The 26,133-nt window shown below is 31.5% G+C and overlaps 7 protein-coding genes across 10 annotated transcripts in view; 1 reads left to right on the plus strand and 6 right to left on the minus strand.

Annotated features, from left to right (window-relative positions):
- Positions 1-26,133, minus strand: part of LOC134836030 (cytochrome c oxidase subunit 6A2, mitochondrial) — a 351,497-nt gene that overhangs the window by 84,000 nt on the left and 241,364 nt on the right. The window lies entirely within an intron of this gene.
- On the minus strand, positions 46-3,636 carry LOC134835980 (activin receptor type-1). 2 transcript variants are annotated; one of them, XM_063851059.1, is made up of 4 exons: positions 3,550-3,636; positions 3,118-3,484; positions 638-2,037; positions 46-581 (listed from the first exon to the last, which is right to left on the minus strand). In XM_063851059.1, the coding sequence occupies exons 2-4, from the start codon at positions 3,449-3,451 to the stop codon at positions 549-551; spliced, it is 1,767 nt and encodes a 588-aa protein (XP_063707129.1). In that variant the 5' UTR covers positions 3,452-3,484; positions 3,550-3,636; the 3' UTR covers positions 46-548. The 2 variants fall into 2 exon arrangements, with proteins under 2 accessions (XP_063707129.1, XP_063707130.1); XM_063851060.1 differs by having other exon boundaries at positions 46-2,037.
- On the minus strand, positions 4,182-5,628 carry LOC134835397 (vesicular glutamate transporter 3-like). The gene is made up of 2 exons (XM_063850274.1): positions 4,392-5,628; positions 4,182-4,334 (listed from the first exon to the last, which is right to left on the minus strand). The coding sequence occupies exons 1-2, from the start codon at positions 5,592-5,594 to the stop codon at positions 4,182-4,184; spliced, it is 1,356 nt and encodes a 451-aa protein (XP_063706344.1). The 5' UTR covers positions 5,595-5,628.
- On the minus strand, positions 6,428-7,636 carry LOC134835398 (adenosine receptor A3-like). The gene is made up of 2 exons (XM_063850275.1): positions 6,986-7,636; positions 6,428-6,928 (listed from the first exon to the last, which is right to left on the minus strand). The coding sequence occupies exons 1-2, from the start codon at positions 7,634-7,636 to the stop codon at positions 6,536-6,538; spliced, it is 1,044 nt and encodes a 347-aa protein (XP_063706345.1). The 3' UTR covers positions 6,428-6,535.
- LOC134835399 (adenosine receptor A1-like) lies at positions 8,576-10,245 on the minus strand. The gene is made up of 2 exons (XM_063850276.1): positions 9,622-10,245; positions 8,576-9,343 (listed from the first exon to the last, which is right to left on the minus strand). The coding sequence occupies exons 1-2, from the start codon at positions 10,243-10,245 to the stop codon at positions 8,942-8,944; spliced, it is 1,026 nt and encodes a 341-aa protein (XP_063706346.1). The 3' UTR covers positions 8,576-8,941.
- On the minus strand, positions 12,116-13,543 carry LOC134835059 (trypsin-1-like). The gene is made up of 2 exons (XM_063849910.1): positions 12,419-13,543; positions 12,116-12,343 (listed from the first exon to the last, which is right to left on the minus strand). The coding sequence occupies exons 1-2, from the start codon at positions 13,048-13,050 to the stop codon at positions 12,139-12,141; spliced, it is 837 nt and encodes a 278-aa protein (XP_063705980.1). The 5' UTR covers positions 13,051-13,543; the 3' UTR covers positions 12,116-12,138.
- LOC134834136 (solute carrier family 35 member B1 homolog) lies at positions 14,471-16,077 on the plus strand. Of its 3 annotated transcripts, none has more exons than XM_063848698.1 (3): positions 14,471-14,963; positions 15,049-15,272; positions 15,327-16,077. In XM_063848698.1, the coding sequence occupies exons 1-3, from the start codon at positions 14,723-14,725 to the stop codon at positions 15,960-15,962; spliced, it is 1,101 nt and encodes a 366-aa protein (XP_063704768.1). In that variant the 5' UTR covers positions 14,471-14,722; the 3' UTR covers positions 15,963-16,077. The 3 variants fall into 3 exon arrangements, with proteins under 3 accessions (XP_063704768.1, XP_063704769.1, XP_063704767.1); XM_063848699.1 differs by having other exon boundaries at positions 14,471-14,752; positions 14,824-14,963; positions 15,049-16,077; XM_063848697.1 differs by having other exon boundaries at positions 15,049-16,077.

Raw genomic sequence — 26,133 nt, forward strand, 5'->3', positions numbered from 1 at the left:
AAGTAATTTTTTAATTTTAATTAAAAATAATTAATTTTTTTTAAAATTATTTTTTAATTTTTGATTTTATATGAGTATGAAAAGTTATATAAATTTTAAAAATTAATCATAAAAAAATATTTAAATATTTTTAATTAAAAAAAAATTATTTAATAAATTTTAATTTAATTTAATATTTGACAGTAAATAAAATTAACTTTTTAATTGAAATTGAATGAAAAAATAATTATTTTAATTAAAAAAAAATATTAAATTATTTTTCATCAAAAATTAAAGTTCAAATGATTTTTTTTTAAATCAGAAAAAAATATTTTTTAAATTAAATATTTTAATTAAATTAATTAATTAATAAAATTGAATTAAAAATAATAAATAATTTTTGAAAATTATTTTTAGGCGAAAAAGTCCATTAAAAGCGAGATAACACGCCAACTCCTGACATGGTGGATAAAATCAAGGACAAATGAGGGATTTTGGAAGAAGTTGTGTTAATACTACTAAAAATTAGTTAATTCTACGAGCACTACCTATCGGTTAAACTACTTTTGTTAGATAAGCAGCGTATGTTGTTCGTCACGAAACTAAAATAAAAAATAAAATAATCGAATTAAAACCCCGACGAAATTCAGACGCAGACCTCTCCATCTTTAATTTTGAGTGTGTCATCGGCATCCGCGAGCTTTTGCAGCGTCTTCTTGATCCGCAGCGCCGGCAGTCGCACACTCGGATTCTGGTGCCAGCATTCGCGCATGAGTTTCGCCATGCCATTGAGCAACGGATCAGAGGACCACCGATTCGGCAGCGGCGGCCTATAGTTGTCTGTCACCACAACTTTTCGCATTTCCTCGAAACTCGGATCGTTCGAGACAATGTCGTAAAATGGCACTTTATATTCCTCGGCGATGCCACTGGAAATGGTCCGGCGACACGTTTCCCAGAAAATCAAGCTGACGGCATAGATGTCGGTGCGTCGCAATGCCTCAAAGCACTCCATATTGATTGTCTCGTCGAGCACTTCGGGTGCCATGTAGCGCTTCGTGCCGACTTTCGGATTGTCGCCAATGTCAATTTTGCCCGTAACTTGCGTGTGAGTGACAGCCAAGCCGAAATCCGCAATGACGCAAGATCCGTTCTCGCGTACCAGGATATTTTTGGATTTCAAGTCACGATGAGCGATGGCGGGTTTTCCTTCGGTGCCGAAAATTTCCGTGTGCAAATGGACCAAACCATTGGCGATGGATGAGCAAATTGTGATCATTTCGTAGTGACTCAGTGCATTTCGGTTCAAATGGTCATACAACGAGCCCAACGGATAATAATGTGTGATGAGCCACAATTGCGTGCACGAATTCCGTGATGTCATGTCGCTGCCAATGTACTCAAGGATGTTGTTGTGTCGCAGCAAAATCGTACTGTAAATTTCCGTTTCACGTTTCCACGATTGCTCGTCGCGACTAAAGAAAATTTTCACTGCCACATTTTCCCCGAGGAGCACGCCGCGCCATACTTCGCCGTAACGACCTTTTCCGATGCATCCTTCGAGTGTCACTTGTTTCGCGATTGTCCGCTGGATGAGCAACGGGAGTCCCGAACCCGACCCCGAAGTCATCGAATGATCCAAATATTCCTTCAGGGTTGAATCGCCAGCACTGGTGACTCGCAGCAAATTATGTTCCTCATTCGGAAAATACGTTTCGACATCGGGTTTGTTCCGTGATGCAAAAAGTCGTTTTTGATGCGCATTTTTCATGTACCAAATGATGGCGAAGGCACACGAGCCTAAAACGATAATTGGACCGAAAATCGCCAGACAGAGCTTTAAAAGGTAAGAATTTGGTTCTTCCATTATTTTTACAGGTGGTTCGAGTTCGGGGAAAGTTCCGTTGTTGCAATAATCTCCTTTGCAACACTCGACCTTGAACTGACTTCCGGTTTCGCGACGCGATTTTTGTTGTCCCAAGTTGTTACTGTTGCAGATCCAGGGGATTTTTTCGTGATCTGTTGTGCAGCCGCGAGATACGCGTTCAATGCCATCAGCTGAAATAGAAAGAAAAAAATATTGAAATTAAACTTATTAAAATTTGACACTTCAAAAAAATAATCAAAATTGTTAAAAATTTAGAAAAAAAAAATTTTAAAGAACTAAAAATTAATTAATTTTATTTTTTAACTTAGGTTTTTTCAAAATTTTTTTAAATCCAATGGAAAAAAATAAAAAAGTTTTTTAAATAATAAAATAATAAAAACGTAATCGGTCTTTTTTTTAAGAAATTTTTAAAAAAAAGTTTAAAATATTTTTAATTTTTGTACTGAAAATTGTGTTTTAACATGAGTTTAATTTCCCGAAATTAGATAAGAAATTTTTAAAAATAAAATATTTAAAAATTCAGGGTAAAATTGTAATTTTTTCAAAGAACTCAAACTAAAAATTGTCCCATTTTTAACGCTAAATTCGATTTTTTTAATGATTTTTTGAAATATTTGACAAATTTCCATTTAATTATTTCAAAAATTATAGAGAAATTCAAAATTTTAGGAGAAAAATTGACAATTCAAAAATTAAATTTATTGAAAAAATGTATAAAATTGACTTAATTTAGTATTTTTTATTATTATTTTGGACTAAAAAAGTGTAAATCTAATTTTAGGAAATGAGATGCAGGAATTTTCCGGGATCCAGGAAAAAAATAAACTTATTCCTCCTCTGAAACTCATTTCCAGGATCATTAAATTTTTTAACATTTTAATTTTTTTTAAATGGTCTAAATTTGACTTAAATTAATTAATTAATTAAATTTTGACGATTTATTGAACTTTAAACTTTATTTAATTTTTTTTTAAATTCAAAATAAAATCTATACATATTTTAAAATTTTACCGTCGATTATATATAAAAATATTTTTTTGTTGAAAATTAAAATTTAAAAATTCTACTCTTTAAAATTTACAAAAATTCTAAAAATATCATAAAAATCCGATAAAAATCGATCATTTTGTTTATAAAATTGTTTTTTTTTTTAAATTTTTGTTTTTGCGTCTTTCGATATTTCGAACTTGAACTGCGATTTAGTTTTAAGCAGTCTCTAGCCTTATGTAAGAAAAAATTTCCGGACTTACCATCACGAACGATACTTTTCCAGCACTGCACGGCGTTCTGGCAGAAATGAGTGCCCAACGCGGAATTCGCACAATCTGGCGGCTCGCAGGACAAACACTTGTAACGTTGCGGATGTTTCTGCAAATGGTGCTGCAGATGCGGAACTAAGTCGTTGTGGCGATTCGGAACGAGCGGAATATCGCGAACGAGCGCCAGTTTTCCCTCATAATCCAAATCCTGGGCATCCTCGTCCAGCAATCTCGAGTTATGGCTATCTGCGTTCACGAGAAGCGCGAGTAACAGGAGACCTGTCGATGTTATTTTGATTGTTCTCGCCGATAGAAGTTGATACATTTTGTGTTGGCGTCGATTTTTGTGTCGAAAAATCTGGAATTCAGAGAAATTTTTGTGGAATTACGATGTGACGAGGATTAAAGTTGGAAAAAACTTACGATATTTCCTCTTTTGACCGATTCTTCGTCAATTTTAAGCGATTTTTATGAATGAAATAAAAACAAACGCCATTGTTGTTGCTGTTTAGAAAAATCACCAACTTGCTAATTCAGGCTTTACGGTACGTCTTTGTTCTGATTTGCTGGAAATTGACGTCTTTAACAATTATCGACGCACAACGAATGAGAGAAGAGGATTGTGAAAACTTTGCTGTGATTGGAGGAGCAACTGGTGAGTATTTTTTTAACTTTTTAAAATTTAAATTTCAGTTTTTAACCACGTGGTTTATTTAATTTTAATTGTTTTTTTAAATTTTTTTTTTAATAATTTAATTTTTTATTTAATTATTTTTTTCCCATTTTTTTAATTATTTAATTTTTTAATTTAATTATTTTTTTTAACCACGTGGTTTATTTAATTTTAATTATTTTTTAAAATTTTTTAAAAATTATTTACATATTTTTTTTAAATTTTAATTTTTATTTAATTTTCTTTATTAAATGTTCATTTAATTAATAAATTAATTTTAATTATTTTTTTTATTTAATTTTTAATTAAATTTTTTATCCAATTAATTGTTTTTTTTTGTTTAATTTTTATACACTTTTTTAAATTTTTTAAAAAATTTTTTCTATGATTTTTCTTCATTTTGCTCATTATCGGTCGACTTTTTAACTTTTGCCCAATCCTGTACAGTTGCAGAAGCAAAGATCACATAAATCAAAGCTGTAAACAAATAAATGGCAGCTGCGATGTAAAACACAATTTTCCATTCATCGGCACTCTAGAAACAATTTTTTTAGAATTAATCCAAACCAAGCACAAAACTCTTAAATTTTACCTGATTTTGCACAATTAGACCTGTCAAATGGGGACTTATGATACCCGAAAGTGTTCCAAAAGTATTTGTAAATCCAAATATCACTCCAGCATATTGTGGCGCCAAATCAAAATAATTGATGCCATATCCACATTGACTAACTGTTTGAAATCCCACGGCAATTGTCAAGCACAAAACTGATCCAACGGGAGTCAAAAAATAAGCAGCACACAACATGAAAACCGTTTGAACCAAATAACCTCCGGAAGTGAAAAGTTTTCTTGTTGTCACGACAGTTAAAATTTTCCTCCTTATCAGAAAATCAGTAAGAGCTCCTGCCGGAACTGACAACACGCCTGTCGTAATGTAAGGGAGACATGCCAATAACCCCGTTGATCCCAGCTCGAGTCCAATAGTATCCGATAAGAAAGTAGGCATTTGCGTAATGAGAGTATAAGCCCCCCACGTATACCCGAAATGAGCGAAAACTATTGCCAAAACCGGAATTGATGTGAACATTCTGAGCCATGGAACATCCGAAAGGTTCTTTGATTGTTCCGAAACACCTGATCCTGTAGTCTCTAAGATGTAAAGTTTTTCTCTGTCACTAATCCATGGATCTTTTTGTGGCGATTCTCGTATTATGAAAAGCCATGAAATATACCACATAACTCCGATCGTTCCAAAAACATAGAAAATACTTTCGTATCCAAGGGAATCGTTCAAATATCCACTGCCAACCAATGCGGCCACTGTTCCAACATGCATGCCTGCGATACTGATCATGTTAATTGTGCTTCGTTCAAGTGGTGGAGCCCAGACCGCAATAGTAGCCATCATCGCAGGAAAAGTCACTCCCAATAAGAGGCCTTCTAATGTGCGAATACAAATAATTGCTGTTAAATTTCCCTTTGCAAGAGGAGTAATCAAGCTCAATACTGCAGATAATCCAATGGCGCCACCGAAAACAGAATGCGCGGGAAAACGTTTTGACAAAGCGCCTCCTAGCAGTTGTGTTGCGATGTAACCGTAGAAAAATGAGCTCAAAACAATTCCTTGCTTCGTTGAATCCCAATCAAACTCTCTGGACATGGGAACAATTGCCACAGAAAGATTTGTCCTGACGATGTACATTATGGCACAACCAAGATGGCACATGTAGGCAAGGATATACCTCCTTTGCGTGTAAGTACCGAAAAACGAGAGACTTTCCTCGTAAACCATTATTTTTTTCGAATTTCAGGAAAAATACTTAAATTTGGAGCTACTGTTGCTTCTCTAATCGAAACCCAGACTGGATTAAATGATATTTTTACTAGCGTTTATACGCATTATCTTCATATCAAAAATTAGATTAATCATGAAAACACATTGTTTGGCAGGTCAATATTTCAAATTATCGCAAATGCCATGAATTTAATCAGGTTCATGACAAAACCCAAACATTGACAGATTAGATATGAAATCGCCATGACTTTCATTAGATATGGCTCTGTAATTATCTAGTAAAAAGTTTAAGGTAATTTAATTTTAATAAATTTATTTAAATTTTTCAAAATTTGTAAATCGCTTTTCGCTAATTCAAACTATTTAAATAATTAATAAGGCCATTAAATTTAATTATTTTCCTTTATGCCGCATGTGGATTTTTATGAAGGGGGAGGGGGAAGAAAAAAAAATAAAAATAGATAATTTAATTTTTTTACTACTTTTTTGACGTTTTTAAACGTTAATCGTTTATTGAACATATTAAAATAATTTTTATTTCCATTATTTCAAACTTTTAAGTCAAAATTTTAATAAAATTTCACAAAATAAAAATTTAAGAAAAAATAAAAAATTTGGTCACGTGACTCAAAAATTTTTTTATCAAATTTTTGATAGATAATGCGTTTTTAAACAAGAGGAGGGGTTGACATAAAGTGAAATATTTAATTAAATTTAATGGCCTAATTAATTATGAGATATTTTATGTTAAAAATTTAATTTTAAGCTCCTTTTTAAGTTTGAATCAACAAAAAGACATTTTCAAATTTTTAACGGAATTTTTTAAATTGACATTTCCAAATTTTAAAGAATTTTTAGTTTTTATTATTAAACTTTTCTTATCACTTCAGCCTTTTTGTACATTTCTTAATTTTTTTCTGTAATTAAATCAGAAAAACTCACGACGACGAGCTACTTCTGATCAAAGTCTCACCGTGCCTGCATGAACCACACATGAACCATCCTCTCAATATCGTTCCCGCATTCTTGATATTCCGCACAAACAAGAACGGGTTTATCATCGAATTGAGTTGTGCTAACGCGTAAACAGCTAATGTTCCACTTAACGACGACGCTCCCGGAAAGAATCTGAATATCACGAGTAACACAAGTCCAGGCACCCAACTCAACAGGAAAATGACAATGGTAATGAAAAGTATGACAGTTGAACGAATTTCTCGTATTTTAATACCTCCATTACTCGTTTGGAGATTCTTATGACTGTTTTTGTGGATTACAATTCGACCGAGTTCGAGCAAGGCATTTGTCTGACTGTGTGTCGATGGAGTAAGCTGTTGAAGTTTTTTTTGTAAGTTAATTAATTTTTTTTCAGGTATTGAAGTACTTACTGCTTTAAGAATAACGGAGTAAAGTTTCGAGTAGATGAACAGAAATAACAGAATTGAAGGTATCACAAAGAGAATCACGGTGCAAATATTGAACACAAAACTTGTCCTTTCTGTGTAAACGAAACATAGTCTTTCCGGGTTCGGTGAAATTTCCGCTGTGTAATATAAACAAACGCCTACGATAATTCCGCCAATCCAGCTACTTGCAATAACTGTGTACGTTACGCGATTTGTGATGACCCTCAGATATTTCAGAGGTTGTGTTATTGCCAGATATCGATCTACTGACATGCCAACCATCAAAAAGAGTGAAATGAAAATTGTGGTGACAGCAACTGACATAGATTCCAAACAGAAAGGATCATTGGTTCGTATGCCGAAGGAGACAAAAATCGCTAATGGAGCAACGATTAGTCCTTGACAGAGATCCGAAACCGCTAACGCCACGAAATATTTGTGTGAAGTTTTCTTCCGCACACTGTTTTGGAATGTGTGGTAATATAGCGCGAGCACGATCATACTTCCGATAACCGTTGTTGCTCCAATAGCTATTTCGACTACGATAAACGTTAGCTGAACATCGTGCAAATTGTGAATAAAGTCGTCAAACACCTGTGACGAGTAATTTGTTCTGTCCGAGCTGCTCGACATCTAGATGAGAACTGTTTCTCGCTCTCCGTTAATGGTGTGCTAGAGGTTGAAGATTACTGTACAGAGCAAAAAAAAGTTGATATAAAAAATGGCAAAGTGACGAAGCACCAAAGGGGTCAAAGTCCAGTAATTTTATGACAATTGAACATCTGTTATTTACTGTTAGAGGCTCGTCTTAATTACGATTGAAAGTTCCGGGCCCCTAAGCGCCACTCCAGAGACATCCCCGTACTAATTACCCTTTTTTAATGTAAATTTATGTAACTCAACATTTTTATGCTTTGTCACCTATAAACACAAATGATTCATCAAATATCGCTGGTTTGGGCAAATTAGGTACTTTACGTTTTTTTTTCAGTCTCAGTATCGATAGACAATGAAATACCGGAGAATCTTCAATTTTTTTTTGTACGAGATTTTGTACTGTTTACATTTTTTGTTGGCATCAGTCGAGTGTTTTTGGAGAATCACGAGTGAGATCAGTGAGCAAAATTATTAATGGGTGAGTATGAATTCACCATTAAATATGGGAGACAATTAAAAATATCGTGAAAAATTCTCGTTGGTGATTATCATTTGATCCCGGACTTACCTCATTACTAAAATTAGTCGCCAATGTAAATAAAAGTCATTTGTTGAACTACGCATTCATTAATTCATTTACAATATCTGTATTGTACAGGGTGCTCCAGCTAATTTTATGATAAATATTTTTTGGACCATTAGTGAATTTGAAAAATATTAAGTTTTTATCAAAAAGTATAGTAAAAATATCATGAAAAACTAAAGATATTGGAAAAATTTGAAGAAATGAAGAGTGAATACTGTGAAATAAACAAAAAAATAAATAAATATAAGTCAAAATTTTACAAAATATTAGAAATACAAAGAATTTAACAAAATTTAAATTTGGCGGGAAAAATGATTTAAATGGCGGGAAATAAAGTTTTGTTGAAAAATGAATGAAATTAAATAAAATGATTCTTAAGAAAGGAAAGATTTTGTGAAAAAATATTTGAAACTTACGGAAAAAGGTAAGAAACTAAAATTAATAAATTCTGAAAAATCTAAAAGAACACCCTGTAAAGTTTCTTAATTTAAACACATTCAATTAGATTTCTCTCACTGGATGAAAGTCTCGTATTAAAACATATCACAAATTCCTTAATGCCATAAAAACTGGCATGTGTCTGACTCTCGTGTTCTTTTTTAAACACCTTCAATATCCCTTATGGCTTTACTTAAATTCTAAATTTTTGACTTATTTCCACAGCTATACATTTACTTTATCACTGACGACAGCTTTTACGTGGATGGCGTTGTACTATTAACGAAGTCCTCTGTCTTGATGCAAAGCATTCGTTTGAACCAGTGCTTGATAATTTCGTCGGCATTTTTGATGTTTCGTGCAAAGAGGAAAGGATTCACCATAGAATTTAGTTGCGATAGCGCCAACACAAGAAGAATACCCTCCATAGACGCATAATCGGGAACAACATAGAGGACTGCACTGAGAATCATGCCGGGAACCCAAACAAGCAAAAAGAGAACGACTGTGATGAATAAAATGATTGTCGTACGAATTTCGCGCACTTTGAAACGTCCATAGAGCATTTTGTCTTCGTTTACGTTCATTTTTGTGTTGCGCCTCACGACAATTTTGCCGAGCTCGAGGAACTTGCTGGTGTGTGATGCATTTGTGCCCATCTGAAAAAAAAAATTAGTAACATAATTAAATAAAAATTTAAATCAGCGCAACGGTAAAAAATATGATAGATATCCAAAACATTAGAAGAAAATGATATCGAGCAACAGGTATGTAAGATTTTTTTATAAGAAATGTCTCTTTAAAGACTGATTTATTAACAGCTACTGAAATCTTAACAAAACACTTCTTTTTTGGAGGGTCAATGACTTAAAAAACATTGGCAAAGATGGATAAAAGGAATATTTCACCGAGATAAAAGAATTTAAATTTTACTTACCGCATCTAAAATGACTTTATAGATCTTCACATAGGAATACACGAAGATACAAAGACAAGGCGTCACTAAGCAAGACAAAATGAAAATATTAAATCCCATCTCAACGTATTCCGAAAATATGAAGCAAAGAGCATCGGGATGTGTGGGCTCCTTGAGTCCGAGGAAAAGTAATCCCGAAGTGAGAAAGCCAAAAACTACACATCCACCAATGATGGAATACGTAATTTTCTTCGTTATTTTACTCTTGTACTCAATCGGCTTCATTATTGCGAAATACCGATCGACACTCATGGCGAGCATAAGAATTAAGGTGTAAAATATCGGAATGCAACTGAGAACAACAATAGTTGTACAATACGGATCCGATACTGTGATGCCAAATGAGAAGTAAATCACTACCGAAGGTGCTGTCAAGCCATATACCACATCACCGATTGCCATTGCCGTGAAATAACGATGTGAGTTTTTGTTGCTCTTGCGTTCGTGATAAAAGAGCGCCAGCACTACGAGACTTCCAACAACAGTTACAACTCCAATAATTAGCTCCGTTATCAAAACGAAAATTTGTAAGTCGTTCAGCGTAACATTGAACGTCTGGAAACCGGTTGTCTTATTCACTTCCATCTCCTATTTTGTTTGTCTTTTTTTTTTCAATAATAACAATTTTTTATTCCTGTTTTTTATATGTATTTGTTTATCTCTTTATTCTGATAGTTTTACGATGCAACGTTCTTGCAACGACACTTGACATTGGGAAAGTACGTCAGCAACATCCAGGATGCACTACATATTGAGGTAGGTAAGTTCATAAAATTCTTCTTGTTTTTTCTTTTGTCTTTTTCTTGTCTTTTGTGCTTTTGACAATTCATCAATGCATGAACGTATTAATTCGTATGACTTTATTCACCGAGTAATAATAATTTCAATTTTAATGGATATATTATTTACTTCTTGACAAAAAAATAACGAATTTTAATTTTTTCTTCTTGTTTTTAGGCACTACACAAGAACAAGACGGGGCACAATTAACGCAAAAGATCAACCATTTTTGACGGAATAAATTTAACGACCGACAAGTTTTGCTAATCTTTCCGCGTGTATGGTGTACTTTTTGACCAAACTATACTCAACGAGTTCCGAATAACAACTGAAGCTTTTGTTGATTTTATGCCGGTGGAGAAGTAGAAGTGATCAAAAGTAAATGAAATTCACTTTAGGGTGACGCATTTTTTTTTTCGGGGAACATAATTAGGTAAGTTATTTAGATTTTTTTCATATGAGATTGAATTGTTTAACATGAATTTTAATATGAATACGGGTTTTAGATTTTGAATCTTAACAAAACAGGAAATTGAATTAATGGTAAAATGATTTAATGAACCCAAAATGAATCAAAGTAGAAATGAAGTTAAAAATTTCGGAATTTAAGAGATATCTTATCTTATTGAAATGAAGAAAAACATCAAATTACCTGAACTTTGTAACAAACTAAGACCACATGAATTCAAACGATAACAAAGAAAATTTAAAATTTTACGATATTGTTTGCCATCAAAGTGAATGTGCCGCATCAGAGTTCTTCAAGAAGTTTTTTCAACCTAAGGAGGTAAATATGCTGATTTGATGTTCAATTCAAATGAAGATACATTTCTGGCTCTGATCGCGTTACCAAAGATCAAATCAAGGAGTACGTCAAATGCCAGTATTCGCTAAGATAAAGTCACGAGTGAAAAAATCTAATATCATCCTGTAAGGAAGGACCAATATATCAAGTAAACAAGTACAATTTGAATTTGGATTCATTGCAATTTTTTCTCGTAAAAACACGCGCCATCCTACTCGAGTAATTTCATGCCAAAGTACAAGAACCACACTGCGCGCATAACACTACAACAACCAAAACGTTAAATTCTTATTTTTCTCTACACATTTCGTAAATAAAAATCTGTACGTGCATGTAGTCATCGAGCCACATGTTTATCAAAACAAAAACAAACAGGTTCTCAAAATAAGAGAAAAAAACTATACACACACGCCAAAGTGGGGTAGTCACAAAAAACTCATTTAAAAAAGTGGATGCGACGGGTTACGTTTGTCTACGGTGTATGCGTCTGACATATTTGTATCTAAGTCAACGTTGGTTTGTCGTGTAACATGTATAAATAATCCTGATACGTACGTAGCTTGTTAATCAGTTATCATATCAATTTAACGCGGTGCTTTCGTTCCTTCAATGGAGTCACAACGAAAACAACGGCATTCATGAATAATATTTTTTTGTTGAGTCATTGTCCATACTACTGTTAGAGCATTTTTTGTCCTGTTCAGGTTTTTGTTTTGTTTGTGTAAATACGTAAATGGACTTAATGACGATCCATCATGATTACGCGCTACCGTTGAAGGATAAGAAAGTGCAGAACGGGTCATGTGACGGATAAGAATACGATACGTGATGTATATGTCAGAAAAAACTGGTTATAATCTGCTCTCGTTAATTACGTGCTTTTTTTCTCTTTATTAATGAAACGCAACTGTCTCGATGTCCACCGTTAATTCATCTATAGGTATGTTTGTTTCTTGGGAAATCCATTCAACATAATGCGAGGTCTTTGTACCGACTGCTGGGTAGGTTGGATTTTCGCAAGGCTTTACGCTCCACGATACGATGCAGTATTGCACAAGTTGTCCGTTGACATCTAGCACAATTGGGCCGCCCGAATCACTTTTGTTCATTAAGAGAATAATAATTGTGTCATAAAATGATGAATTTTCGCAAATGATGGCAATAAAGACTTACCCATTGCAATCGGCAATACCGCCACCTATTACGCCATTACAACAATTTGAATCATAGACATTTGCCACTCCTTGATGAAGCCATTCGCAATATGTATTATTGACAACGTAATATTTTCCACATTGTAACTTGTAGGGTATAATGTAATCTTCGGTATATCCCCATCCAAGCACCTGAGCTCCAGTTACATATGAATCTCCTTTTACTTCGTAATAGGGTCGCGGAAATTTAACAGGCACTGCAACAATACCAGGTTCGCCAATGGGAATGTCTTCCGCTAACAGCAACAATTGGACATCATACTTTCGATAGTCCTGATAATTAGGATGTCTGATATTTTTAGCGACAGCAATCATATTGGGACCGTATTCCTGACGTTCTGTTACATTGTACTGAATATCATCAACAGTGCAATGTCCTGCAGTTAGAACATAATTCTTGCTAACAATACTACCCCCGCATGTAAAATATCCATAATTGTAACAAGCAACGACAAACGGATAGTTTTCTATTTTGACATCGTTTCCGCCAACTACGAACGGATTCATTTCGGGTGACGTGTAAAGCTTTGGAGAATTCCCTTGAGCTGTAATAAGCTCATAAATCAATATTATTGAAATAATGCGCAACATTTTACTTCCTTTTCTGGTTTTAACTTGTAAATTAATGTCTTTCTACTAAGCTTGCATTCATTTATATACGCGCGATCGTTTCAGATAACAACGATAGATGATGACCTACTGCATTTTGCTACCGTTATCAGTCATCATCGACTTCTTTGTCCTGATTTTTTCAAATTTGCAGCGTAAGATTGCGTGAATTTTTTCCATGAAGGTCAGTAACACACAAAAAAAAAGGTACATATGTTGATTAGATAGCCACAGGTTATACAGTAGACAGCGCGGCGATAAGAATGCACATTTTACGAGTTTGTTGATGTTTGAACTTTAGCGAATGGTTCGCCGAATTAAGTGGGTGAGTAATGCAATTCTTGTGGATATTAACTAAGGAAATTTCCTTTTAGAATAAATTTACATAGAAAATTGTGTGACTTAACTGGTTTTAACAAGTTAAAGTGATTACTCTCAGTTTCAAAGTAATATTTAAGGCGGTTCAAATGCTTAAAATGTTTTCCTATTTCACACTGAGAAGAAATTTTATACCCAAGAAGCTTTTCAAAAATGCCGTGATTCAGGTAAGTTTTCAAATTTCTAAAAGCCATTTTTTTAGAATCAGATATGCAAATGTGGAAACCATGTTAAATGACACAGACTTACTTGATGTGAAACAAAGAGTTTATTTTAATGCATTGAAGGCCAATGCCATGCTTTCTAAATATTTGACTTACAAACTGAAAACAGGAGGAAAATTACAACCCTAAGATCTCCAGAAAAGAACTGATTTTATGCAGCTCTGAATGAATTAGAATCAAGAAAGCCTTAAATTCAGAATCTAGAGAGAATCCAGAAAATCTTCATTGAATCCAGAAAACCTTCTTTGAATCCAGAATCCAGAGAGAATCCAGAAAATCTTCATTGCAAAGAATTTGCTCAGATTGAGGCAGCAGAGCAAACAAATTCATAAATTTACTTGAACATACTTTAAATGGTCAAAAGGAAAATCAACGTTTTCTACTAATCTAATTCTGAATAAATGAAAATTAATTAAGAGCTCCCTCCTGACAACCACAAATTTATATTCATAGCATTTTCTTCCTTTGATGCTTTCAACTTACCAAGCTACGATAATGTAATGTAATTTGTAACACTTTTCTTCATTGCTTCAGCCTAACGTAATTTTTGCTCTAGTCCAAAATATTATGATAACACTCGTACAACACATGTTTGGACAAACATTTAAAGAAAAAAACTTCCTTGTCGAACTTGAGACAAAATTATTTTAAAAATATTTATTAAAATAATAATTATAATCACCTTTTCGTGATAAGCGTCCACATTACGACGTACATGTGATTGAAGATTCTCCTCTTCCTCTCACACAATTTTAGTGAAAACGTAAAAAAAAAGATTCTCACTCTGACTGAATCTTTTGTTTTGATGAGACGCGCGTTTTATTTTAAAACACACTGAGGATCAATCCGCTTCTACGTCTCTTGCATTCGAGTATTGACGGTCAGTGCGAGTTGACGTGTTGCCGCTGCTGCATCATCATCATCTTCCGAGTGAGAAAAATACGAGAGAGAAAACTCATATGTTCCTGGAAGAAGCGTACAAGCCGTTGTTATTGAAAATTGCAAAAATAAAGAAATAATTAACTAAGAATTAAGAAGAAAAAACATTTCAAATGAAAATATTTTTACGTGCGAGAGAAATGGTATTTCTACACCCGAAAGTCAGGTTCTTATGTGCAAGTCTTGGATTAACAATTTCTTTCATAATCTTTAGTCTGCTACATGAGAAACTTGTGAAAACTGAATATTCGTCGCAACTAGACGTTAGAGATGCATCGCCACACAAAGAACATTTTTATTATTTCCAAACGTTACTGGCAGTTCTTTGTCTCGTGAGCGCGATAGTCGCTAGAGGTAATTTTTTTTTTGACAAAACCCTTCTATATATTATCAGTATAAAGTGTGAAAAATGATCAAAAAAATTGTACATTCCAAACAGTGTTACACAAAGTATTGGGCGAGAAGACAGACACAACGTCCGTGCCCTTATATCTGTCAAATTCGTTTTTTTACGTACTCGCAACTCTTTGTTCGAGTTACTCGCTCAAATGGGTTTCGTACCCTGTGCAGATCGTAGCGAAATGTGCGAGTCCCATCCCGACACTTGTGCTCTGTGTCCTAATTGGAAAATGTCGTTACAGATGGCACAAATACGTCTTCACGGTATTACTTGTTGCCGGAGTGTCTTTGTTCATTTTTGACAGTTCCAAGTTTCAGAAAGGGCTACAGGAGAGCTTATGGTATGGCGAAATTCTCCTTGCTGTGAGTTTACTAATGGACGGGTTGTGTGGCGGCATCCAAGATCGCATTCGACATACGAGCGAACCTCCGACGTTTGCCATGATGAGCCAGATAAATCTCTACTCAGCGATTTTTGTTATTATCGGGGCAACGAGCATGAATGAGCTTAGTGAATTCCTGAGTTTTGTCAACAGACATCCGCACGTGCTCTACAACATCGCCGTACTAACTATTATGAACGTGATCGGACAGATATTTGTTTATGCTATTCTCACGACCAACGGATCGCTGGCGTGTTCGTATGCGACAACGGTGCGAAAGCTCTTCAGTATCTTGTTGTCTGTGATACTGTTCCGACATGTAATTCAGTGGTATCAATGGGTTGGCTTAGCGGTGACCTTTGGCGTGCTCTTCCTCGATACCGTTTACAGTGATAACGATGACCTTGACGACGGAAAGTTGTCGCACGCGTCACAGGAGACCATCAGTACAACGACGACGTTCCAAAAGGAATCTCATGAGAATCCAGCGTTCATCAAGGACGTTGTGATACCGATTGAATCTCCGCTGCATACTGTCATGGCTTCAAATAACGGAAAAAGTCTCAGTTAGCATTCGTTTATTGTGATATCAAATATTTAGAAAATAATGTAAATAAAATGACCTATTTTTAGCACACTTATTGTTCTAATAATGTTTTGAACGTGCCGTGATGATAAGGATTACAAAACAATCAATGCGAATCTTATTTACTTATGCAAGGAGAATGACTCAGTATTTAATTTACGGAATTTTCTAAGAATTTGAAATTTCCTATAAGGTGTTGATAAATTTTTAACGTGCATTGATCTTTACTTTGAAATTTTTAAATACGAGACACCCTATAACGATGGAACCTTATAAATTCAATACATCAGGAATTGTAAGGTTTCTATAAACATAAAACCTAGTAAAGACAAGAACCATTATTATCAATTTCATTCGTCTCAAATCCTAATGGGTACTGTGATCCATGGATCAAACCCACGTTCTGAGTTTATTGTTTTCCGGATTACAGTACCAAGTGAGACGAATGAAATTGATAAATCACGGATAAATCTGAATCCGGTGATTTTAACGGATAGAGATGAAATCTTAAGCTTCTCAGCGAGCGGCGGCAAATGGGTCTTAGCTTTTTACCTGTCATCCTAAGCAGGCGCTATCAAAACTCATTCAGCGCTTCCAGAAGGTCCCAAAGGGTTTCTAAAGTTTTTAGAGTTTTTCATTGGATGGAAGCGGGATTTTCGTTAATTTTAACGCTTTGTTCAAAAGGGTTGAGAAATTTTCTTGAAATTCATAATTAATGTGCAATTAATGAAAACATTCATAAACATAAATTTGTCCTTTTCAACTCTTTGAAGGAGAGATTTGTGTTTCAAATGGGGATAATGGCCGTTATTAATTATTCAAACAAAGCTATTATCGTCAATTATTTCATTTTTTGATGAATTTTCATTGTAATTAGAATGTAAATGAGAAGATTTGGCAAATTGAAGGTCAAGGGAGTGAATGTTTATAAAATTAAGAAAGAAATTTTCATTTTAAGATCTCTTGTTGGAAATTTTTTCTCATTTCTAAAACTCTTGGTGACAAAAACTCTCTTTGGAAAATCTTTTGTAGGAAAAACCCTTTTAAAAATTTTATTGGAAAAAAAACTTTCCTCATAAAGAGATTTTGAAGACAAAAACTTTCTTTTTTAGACCATTTTTTTGAATAAATTCCCCTTTTTGAACATTTTACTACAATAAATTTCTCGTTTGTTGATACAAATTTTCCTTTAGTGAGACTTCTTATACAGATAAATGGCTCTAAATACAAATTTCCAACAAAGAACAAGAAATTTTAATCCTCGCGCGCGTAATTTTCAAATCAAACCTGTAACAATATCCGGCAAATTGAATTTCAGCTTATCCTTCTGCGATTTTCATTGTTCGCAATTTTTTAAAAAATAAAGTATTTTCACCCCTAAAATACCTTTGCACACATTCACAGCGGGTAAATCCTTCACGCCAACCGACAACAATAAAAACTCATGTACAAACAATTACAAGGGTGTTGTTGTTAGATTGGGGATTTCCACCACTTTTCCTGCAAGATTTTTTATTGTTCTCGGTTTGTTGTCATTAAACGCTGGAAATTGGTTTTTCCTTTTGTTTCTTTCAACGTGAATTATTCTCTCAAGGGTTTGACGTAGAACAAATATTTTTATTGCGAGGTGCCAAGACGACGAGGACAATTCGCAAGCGTTCTTAATGAATAATAAATGAGTCAACATGTGGTTCGTTATTTAACCTTTGAAAAGTGTAAGCAAAGCGAGAACAATAGAATTTAAATTGACATTTTATGCGATGGATGCTGGAGTGGAAAAGTAGAACAAGCTCATGGTCAGACAATGAAGTGAGGATGCAACGACTCCCAAGAGAGAGACGATGTTCCTTCGTTCAGCAGAAGAGAAGAAAAATCGTTGAGGATTTCTTTCATCATTATCGTCATTGATGTGATTTTCATGTGTGACACGTATTCACATTAACAAAAGAATACTAATTTCGCCTTTATTCAACAAACCATACACCTCTTCTATGAACATCACATAGAATAAATGTTGACACAAAAGGAAACTTTTTATATGAACAGAAAATGAGAAAGAGGAAAATTTTCTCATTTTATGGCATTTTTATGTACATTATTATTATGCTTTCATAATTCGACAGCATTATTTGATGTTCATTGGAAAAGTTTTTAGGTCTAAACGTGACGCTTTTTGTTTTTGCTTCAAAAGCGAAAATATTGTGCTACTTATAGATTTACTTTTCATAACAAAAACACTCCATTTTCTATATTTTTTGATTTTTTTAACCACGTGACTAACCCAGTGCACATTTTTTCTCAGTTTAATTAATTAATTTACATTAAATTCAAGCCACAGTACAAATTTTTAAAAGTTTTCTCATATTATTTTGTCCTTTATCTTTTTGAATTTTTAATCCAATGCAAATTTTAATTTTTGTCCCAATGCAAATTATTCAAGCTTTTCATATAAATTAAAAATAAAAAAAATTTTTATTAAAAATTGAATAATTGTAGTAAGCTGCGAAAGTTTACGAGTGAAGATAATTCATAATGACTTTATTTTATTTTTTAACAAAACTTTAAACTAAAAGGTTATGGGCCCAATAAACATTCTAGATCTTGTCCCAATGCAAATTATTTAGGACTAAGTAATCTAAAGTGATTTTAAAATTTTTACCCAACGCAAATTCTAAGTTTTGTGCCCAATTTGGTCCCAATGCGAATTGTAAAAATTGTTTTTTATCAACTAAATACTTAAATCCTTTAAATTAATTCTTTAAAATTTTAGACCCAATGCACATTTTCTTAATGTCTTACCTTAATGAATTTTTTTGTGTCGAAAATATATAAAAAATCAAAATTTATCCCAGTTCACAATTTGAAAAGTTTACAGAATTTTACAGAAAAGAGTTTACAGAAGACACAAAGAATTTCATTAAGGTAAAAAATTAAGAAAATGTGCATTGGGTCAAAAATTTAAAGGATTTAAGTTTTTACAATCCGCATTGGACCAAATTGGGCACAAAACTTAGAATTTGCATTGGGTCAAAATCTCTAAATCACTTTAGATTACTTAGTCATAATTTGCATTGGGACAATTTGGGAAAATTAATTTATTTCGTTGTAAAATTCTAAATGAAATTCTCTTTAGACGTAAAATAAATTTCGCCTCCAATCATGTGCGGAAAAACTAAACATTCGACATTGACAAACAATTCCTTCAGATCTGACACACATCAAACAAAGCATAAGAAATTACTCAAGGGAATCAAAATCAAAACAGGCAAGCAGCCACAATTCATTCGCTTCTCTCTTGTCATTTATCGTCGCAGTTTAAAATAATATTTCGATTATTTATTTATTTAAATTATTTGTTTTGATCCCTTGTATCATCATCATCATCCTTGTTGAGTGACGAGCCAATTTAAAACAATATTTTTCCCTTTAAAAAGATGCGCTACCGAAAATTCGTTATCTCTTGTGTATATTTTTGGGTTAATTTGTACGCGCGACGCAAGGGGAAAGTCATTACAAGGGTTTTCGCATGTAATTGTGACATTTAAAAGGATTATTGCCCGTTTCATGTTCGGATGTTTCGCAACAGAAAATTTGTGTCATATGGATGATAATGATAGGAAATGAAGATAATGAGACTTTTTATTGTTTGCGCGCATATGATGTCCCTTGAGATGAGATGAAATGTCCTTTTGATCCGAATTTAATTTTTTATTTTTTTTTTAAATTGAAGAAATTAAAAAAAGAGAGAGAAAAAAAAATAAAATCGCGACAGACAATATTAATTTTATCGCTTTGTTGCCTTCTTTTGTTTCCATTAATTAATTGAAAATACATTGAAATCATGATCTTTTATTCGCAATTTACTCGTTTGCTCGGGCACAGACACTAAAGACACTAAATAATTATCTCGCGACGACAACAAAATAAAATGAACAATAATGCATTAATTTTATCGCCCAGGACAATGATTTAATGCTTTTAAAATTTTTTCGTATGCGAGATACATTTTCTTAATTACTCGACGACAAGATTTTTTTTTCTCAAAGACTGGAATGTTGTTCTATTGTGTTGTGCGGAGGATGAGCAAAAATGAATTTTCTGATAGGAAAGTTCACATTTTTGCTTCTTTTTAATTTATTTTAAATTTTGTGGCAAATCATCGTCACCAAGGAACAATGAGACTTTTAATCTCCCACAGCACGTGTCTCATAAGCTGATTATGCAATATTGTGTCATTTTTGAGTTTATCTTCTTGTGTGTTAGTTTAAAAAAAAGTTTGTGAACAAAAAAGATGAACAGATAAAATAATAAAAGAGATTTCTTTCATGCAAATTGCAGACCTTCATTCAATATGTTCAGTCGGGATAGTTTATGAGTTGTTTGGATTGTAGGAAAATTCAGTTTCGCAGCCATTTGAATTTTTTTCAAGAAAATTATAAAAAAGTAAGATTTTTCAACAGCATTGGATATTTAAATAATTTAAAATTATTTTTTTAATAGACTTACATTTAATAAAATTTTTTATTAATTTTAAAGACTTTCTGAAATTTTTGAGAAATTTTAAGGCTTTAAATTTTGTGAGAATTAAAAAAAATTTAAGTTCATAAAAAATTGTCAGAATTTTTGAAATATGTAACTTCAAGTTTTATATAAATCTAAAATTTTTAATTTCAATATTTTTTTGAAAACTTTTTTAATAAAATAATTTTATTTTTTTTTTATTTCAAAATTGAAATTTTATTTAAGAATTTTTTTTTCTTTAATTGAAAAGAACAATTAAAATGTTAATATTTTTGTTATATATTTTTTATACAAAATAAAAATTAAAATAAATTTAATAAGACATAAAGACAATTTGAAATAAATAACTATAAAACTAAGAATTAAATAATTAAATAAAATTAAGGCCGCTCCAAATGAAACTCAATAGTTTTGTCCAAAATTTTTGAGGAAAAAAAGGAGGGGGAGGCAAAATAAAAAAATTTTTGAAATACTTTTTTCATACAAAATGCCAAATTTTTTAAAATTTTTTGACCGTTAATCAATATATTTGCTGGTTTAAGTTTTTTTCATTGATATTTCTTTATTTAAAACTGATTTAAGAACATTTTAGTTAAAATTGAACAAATGAATGAAAAAAAAACTTTCAAAATTTTTTTGAAAAATGAAAATTTTTTTAAAGAAAAAAATCCATGCTAAAAATATATCTTTTAATACAATGTTTTTGAAAAATTAAAAAAAAATTTAATTTTTTTTTCAAAATTTCTTAAAATTATATAAAATAAGATCAAAAAACGGTAAAATTTGATGAGATTTTTAACTTTTTTATTTTTTTTGCCCCACGCGTTTTTGTAATTCAAAATAGAGCAACGGACAAAACTATTTAGTTTCTTTTGAAAATTTAATTTTTTTTTAAATTTAGAATCAAAGTGAAATTACATTAATTGAGCCAAAAATTATTTAATAAAATTTTTGTTTTTATTTTTGTAAACTTTATTTATTGAATGAATGTAGAAAAAAAAATCCTAAATATTTGCGAAACCGAAACTTTCCACTTCATATCATTATTTTATTTATTTATTATCATACTTTCATAGTTTGGACTCATTCTTGAATGAATATGAATAACAAAATGCTTTCAAATTGATGAGGAGAAATAGAAGAAGAAGCACTGGATATGAATAATAATAATCATCATGCATGTGAAAAACTCGCATGTGAGAAATGAAAGGAAAATATTTGAATATTTTGTAAGACGAAGTAATTGAGCTCTTCTATAAATTACTAGTTATTCATGTGCGGGGGGCGGGCGGCGTCATAGAAGAATCTCTTAAGTTTATTAAAATGTATGGCATTCATTTTTCTCTCTCGTTCCACACAGACGACTCAATAATAATTGAAAGAAGCTCGGAAATTGCACAGGAAATTTACCAAATGATACTTGAATTGTCCTCAACTTTTTTTTCTCTCTCTCTTTTTCAATTCCACTGCAAGCAGTTAGACATTTCCTGGACAGAACTTTCTGTGCAAATATTGTCCGTTGAATATTTTATGTGAATGTGTGTTATTGTGCGGAAACTTGTCGTCCCCCCAGTATTTTTTTTTTTTTTTGTCATCATCATCCACACATAATAGATAAATAATTTGTATCCTGTCTTGTTCCAGAGAAGGACTCTAGTGATTTATTGGGAAGAACTTGTCAAATATGTACTTTCAAGTGTTAATAAATAATTGAAGGAAAAAAAAGAACGAAGAAAAAATAATATTTTTCTTTTTTAATTAAAAATCTTGTAAAAATCGCAAACGTAAAACGAAATAAAATTGTAAAGACAAATCCAATTAAAAAGGCATAAATTAAACGTAAAGACGCAAAAAAAATAAATAAATACGAAACAATGATTAATTATTATGCACATTTTTGTGTGCAAAAGCTTCGTTTTTAAAAGTTAAAACACAACAATAAATTTCAATTTTATTCTTTTCTTTTTTTTTCTCTTCATTTTTTGTTCTCGAACATATTTTACACCTGTAAACTTGTGTGTGAGAAAGAACGCGAAAGAAAAAAAATGAAGAAAAAAATCCTTTTTTATTGGATTCATAAATAAAAAAAAAACATATTGGTTGGTCTTTAAATTTGTCTCTTTTATAACTCTCTCGTTCTCTGTAAAATGTTAAAATAAAATTAAATTTAAAAAAGGGGAGATTTTGGAATTAGAAAATTGTATCTAATTGACTTCCTTTTGTTGATTGTTATTTTTGTCTAACACTTTTATTTTTCTGGGTTAAATGACGAGAGAGGTGTTAAATAGAAAATAAACAAAATCAAGGGGAACTCAAAAAAGGGAGACAATGTAATTCAATTATTCAAAGCAAATTGATTCATTTCAAAGGAAATTGTTATAAAATTAATTGTGATTTGCATATGTTGACTGTTGATTGTTTTTAACTTGATTTGTCATTTTCAAAGCTAAAGTTTTTGATTTCTTAATTTTTTAAAAATACAGAATTTTAATTTTAGCTCTCAACACTCTCAATTCAGAAAAATCATGTAAAAACTTTTTAATAAATTTTGTTATATTTTTATAAATTTTTATTTTTAATTAAAACAAATTAAAAATTAAATTAAAAATTAAATAAAAATTAAAAAAAAAATATTTTTTAAAAAATCAAAATAAATTATGGGTCAAAAAAAATATCTCAGTAAATTTATTTTTGAAAAAAAAATATTATTTTTATATATTTAATTCTTTTTATTTTTTTTAATGGCAAAATAAAAAAAGGTTAAAAATTTCATTAAAATTGATCGTATTTTGGTGTGTTTTCATCTTTTTTCAAGACATTTTTTAAAAAATTTTCAATTATTTTAATTTTTGTTTTGGAAATCATGTTTTATTAACTTTTTTTCTTCTCTAAAAATATTTCATTAAATTACTGAATTTTTTTTTTCAAATTTTTTCGACAGTTATCTTTTATGAAATTTTAATTTTTCAATTTTTAACTTAAAATGATCTAAAATCAATTTTTCATTTGAAAATTTCAAAGAAGATTATTAAAAAACAACAAAAATCAACGATCAAAAATTGCTAAAATTCTGTCATTTTGTATGAAAATAAGTATTTCAAATTTTTTTTTATTTTGCCCCCCCCATTTTATTTTCAAAAATTTTGGACTTTATTTTTGATTTTCATTTGGAGCGGCCTAAAAAACTAAAAACAAAATCGAAAAATTTCCTATAGAGAATTTTATCAAAATTCTAAGGACTTATTTAATTATAAGATATATTTATAAGAACTTATTTTTTTTAATAGGTGTTATGAATGAATTCCCTCATAGATTAATTTTCTTTGAATTTTATAAAAAATAAGAAAACGTACTTTTATTAATTTAATTAATTAATTATTTAATTTATTAATTTTTAAAAACTTTTAAGATGAAAAATTATCATTTTAAAAAGATTTTATTCATTTAAAATTTTAGAAATTTAAAAAAAACGGCAAATAATTTAAAAAAATGATAAATTATTATATTAAAATTTTTGTTAAAAATTATTTTTTTTTTCAATTTTAAGATCAACTTCCGAAATCGCCAAGCACTGAAACGTAATCTCCTTCGCCATACTATTTAAATATGAATGAACAAATGATAACATAAATACTGATATTGATCCCTTTTTTAAGAGAGAGAATTCTATTTTTTATTTTATTTTATTTCAATTTGTAAAATGATATCGCTTGTGTTCGATACATGACTACAGCTTTTTTTTTCAATAAAGAAAAGAGCAGCAGCAGCAGAAAATGATACGTTAGAAAGACATGCGAACAAGAGAGTCCATAATTTTCATTGAGTTATTGGACACAGGAGAATTTTTCTTCTATCTTCTCTTTTTTCACCATTTTTATGACTTTCCACTTTACTTTCTTTTTTTTTACATTTTTTTTGCGTTCGTTCCATTATTATGATTGTCCAATTATTACCCTTATAAATAATAATCGAAATTTGAGAAGGTCTTGAAGTTTAAGTTGGTTTTTATGCTCGTTGGAGGTCAAAAAAAAGTCACGAAAGAATTATTTTCAAATTAATTACAATTGACACTCATTAAGGCCAATTTAGTTTTGTAGTGCTTACCTCTTTTGTTGTGTCGTCTTTTCTCTTGTTCTTGCATTGTTTTCTGCGTCGAACGAACAAAAACGTGAAAACCTTGCTTGTTAATCGTGCTTTCGGACTAATTAACAGTTTTTAAGGTGTTTTGGTTCATTTCTCGCTTCATGATTCAAAAAAAAAGATGAATTTAGGGTTAAATTCATCCAGTTTCGAATCATCAGGAGAGAAATGAAAACAAAACAACCCAAAATATGTTTAATAATAAATCAATACTTCATTAAATGTGGCCCTTTGTGCGATTTGGTGATACACCAGCTCATCATCAATTCTCGTTCGCCAGAGAGGAAGATGATACAATACAATAATTATTATGAATACAACATATCCATTAGTTTCGGTGAGAGACGTGAAATGTGTATGTGCGGACTAACGTTGAACAATCCCCAATCAAATTGTGCAATTGAACCATTTATCTGCGTCGTATACAGAAGTGCATAAAATGGGAAACTTTCGAACGTATTAATTCAGGCAAACTGTTGTTGTTGTTGTTATTATTATTATTTTATTGAATGACTCCGCCTTTGATATTTTCCTCTCTATTATGCAAAATAAATGTTTATTTTCTGCCGTTTGTTGTCGAATCTACATGTGTATTTGCGTATTCAAAAAGAGATCAGACAAACAAACAAATAGACAACCGAGTCCCCATGCAAATCGGGGGGAGAAATAAATTTATAATAGAAATGGGTTTAATATGGTTTTGTTTGATATTATTTTTGATACAAATATGAATAATCTGTTTGTTCACGTAGAACTGGACCTTTTTCATTATTTATTAATGAACAACTTTTGTCGGATTTTGTTTTTCGAAGAATTTGACAAAAAAAAATACGTAAATACAATAAAAAAATGTTTGTAAAAAGACCATCAAATAAATACAATTCTGGTCATTGCATTTTTAATAATATTGCAGCCACATCTGTTTATTTTGGACGAAAATAAAAAAAAAATATTGAGTTTGATTGACTTTTTCAGTGGTATAAAATAGTTAAAGTCTACATTGTTTTTGGTCTGGTTTTGATTAACAAAAAAAAAAGTCAAAAGGAAATTTTTTTTTTTTAAGAAAAAATTAACATGTCATTTTTAGAGACTTTTTAAGATTTACAGATATTTTTCATTTTAGATAGATGAGAATTTCATTACATGGACCGCAGCTTCCAAACGCGAAGAAATTAGGAATCAAAGGAAATTGTAGAAAGCAAAGTAGATAAAGTACCGAAAGCTGGACCAGCTGCAATTCGACAGGAGCTGTCTGCAGCATTAAACCACATATCATGACGAAGGTCCCACTACAAAAGTTAGAACAGAATCGACTTGATCAGGTCCTGATTCTTATCAGCCTCAGAGACAAGATTGAAACTTAGTTGATGGAAGTTAGGAAGAGATACGTGACATAAACTCACCGACAACTTCAATCGCCGACTGGAGTTGGCTCAGTAGGTAAGTCAAAATAAACTTTTTTGAATTTTCGGCACGCTTTGGCTGTGTATCGTTT

Source organism: Culicoides brevitarsis, chromosome 3, assembly GCF_036172545.1.
Source record: "Culicoides brevitarsis isolate CSIRO-B50_1 chromosome 3, AGI_CSIRO_Cbre_v1, whole genome shotgun sequence".
Classification (NCBI taxonomy): Eukaryota; Metazoa; Arthropoda; class Insecta; order Diptera; family Ceratopogonidae; genus Culicoides; species Culicoides brevitarsis.

Excerpts from the sequence above, each read along its gene's own strand:
- LOC134835980 (XM_063851059.1), bottom strand. The coding sequence starts at position 3,451 with ATGTATCAACTTCTATCGGCGAGAACAATCAAAATAACATCGACAGGT. Across the intron at positions 2,038-3,117 it reads GAAAAGTATCGTTCGTGATG|CTGATGGCATTGAACGCGTA; the intron begins GTAAGTCCGGAA and ends TTTCTATTTCAG. Across the intron at positions 582-637 it reads TCAAAATTAAAGATGGAGAG|TTTCGTGACGAACAACATAC; the intron begins GTCTGCGTCTGA and ends TTTTTATTTTAG.
- LOC134835398 (XM_063850275.1), bottom strand. The coding sequence starts at position 7,636 with ATGTCGAGCAGCTCGGACAGAACAAATTACTCGTCACAGGTGTTTGAC. Across the intron at positions 6,929-6,985 it reads ACTCCGTTATTCTTAAAGCA|CTTACTCCATCGACACACAG; the intron begins GTAAGTACTTCA and ends AAACTTCAACAG.
- LOC134835059 (XM_063849910.1), bottom strand. The coding sequence starts at position 13,050 with ATGTTGCGCATTATTTCAATAATATTGATTTATGAGCTTATTACAGCT. Across the intron at positions 12,344-12,418 it reads GGTATTGCCGATTGCAATGG|TGATTCGGGCGGCCCAATTG; the intron begins GTAAGTCTTTAT and ends AATGAACAAAAG.
- LOC134835397 (XM_063850274.1), bottom strand. The coding sequence starts at position 5,594 with ATGGTTTACGAGGAAAGTCTCTCGTTTTTCGGTACTTACACGCAAAGG. Across the intron at positions 4,335-4,391 it reads GTCTAATTGTGCAAAATCAG|AGTGCCGATGAATGGAAAAT; the intron begins GTAAAATTTAAG and ends AATTGTTTCTAG.
- LOC134835399 (XM_063850276.1), bottom strand. The coding sequence starts at position 10,245 with ATGGAAGTGAATAAGACAACCGGTTTCCAGACGTTCAATGTTACGCTG. Across the intron at positions 9,344-9,621 it reads ATAAAGTCATTTTAGATGCG|ATGGGCACAAATGCATCACA; the intron begins GTAAGTAAAATT and ends TTTTTTTTTCAG.
- LOC134834136 (XM_063848697.1), top strand. The coding sequence starts at position 14,723 with ATGAAAATATTTTTACGTGCGAGAGAAATGGTATTTCTACACCCGAAA. Across the intron at positions 14,964-15,048 it reads GAGCGCGATAGTCGCTAGAG|TGTTACACAAAGTATTGGGC; the intron begins GTAATTTTTTTT and ends CATTCCAAACAG.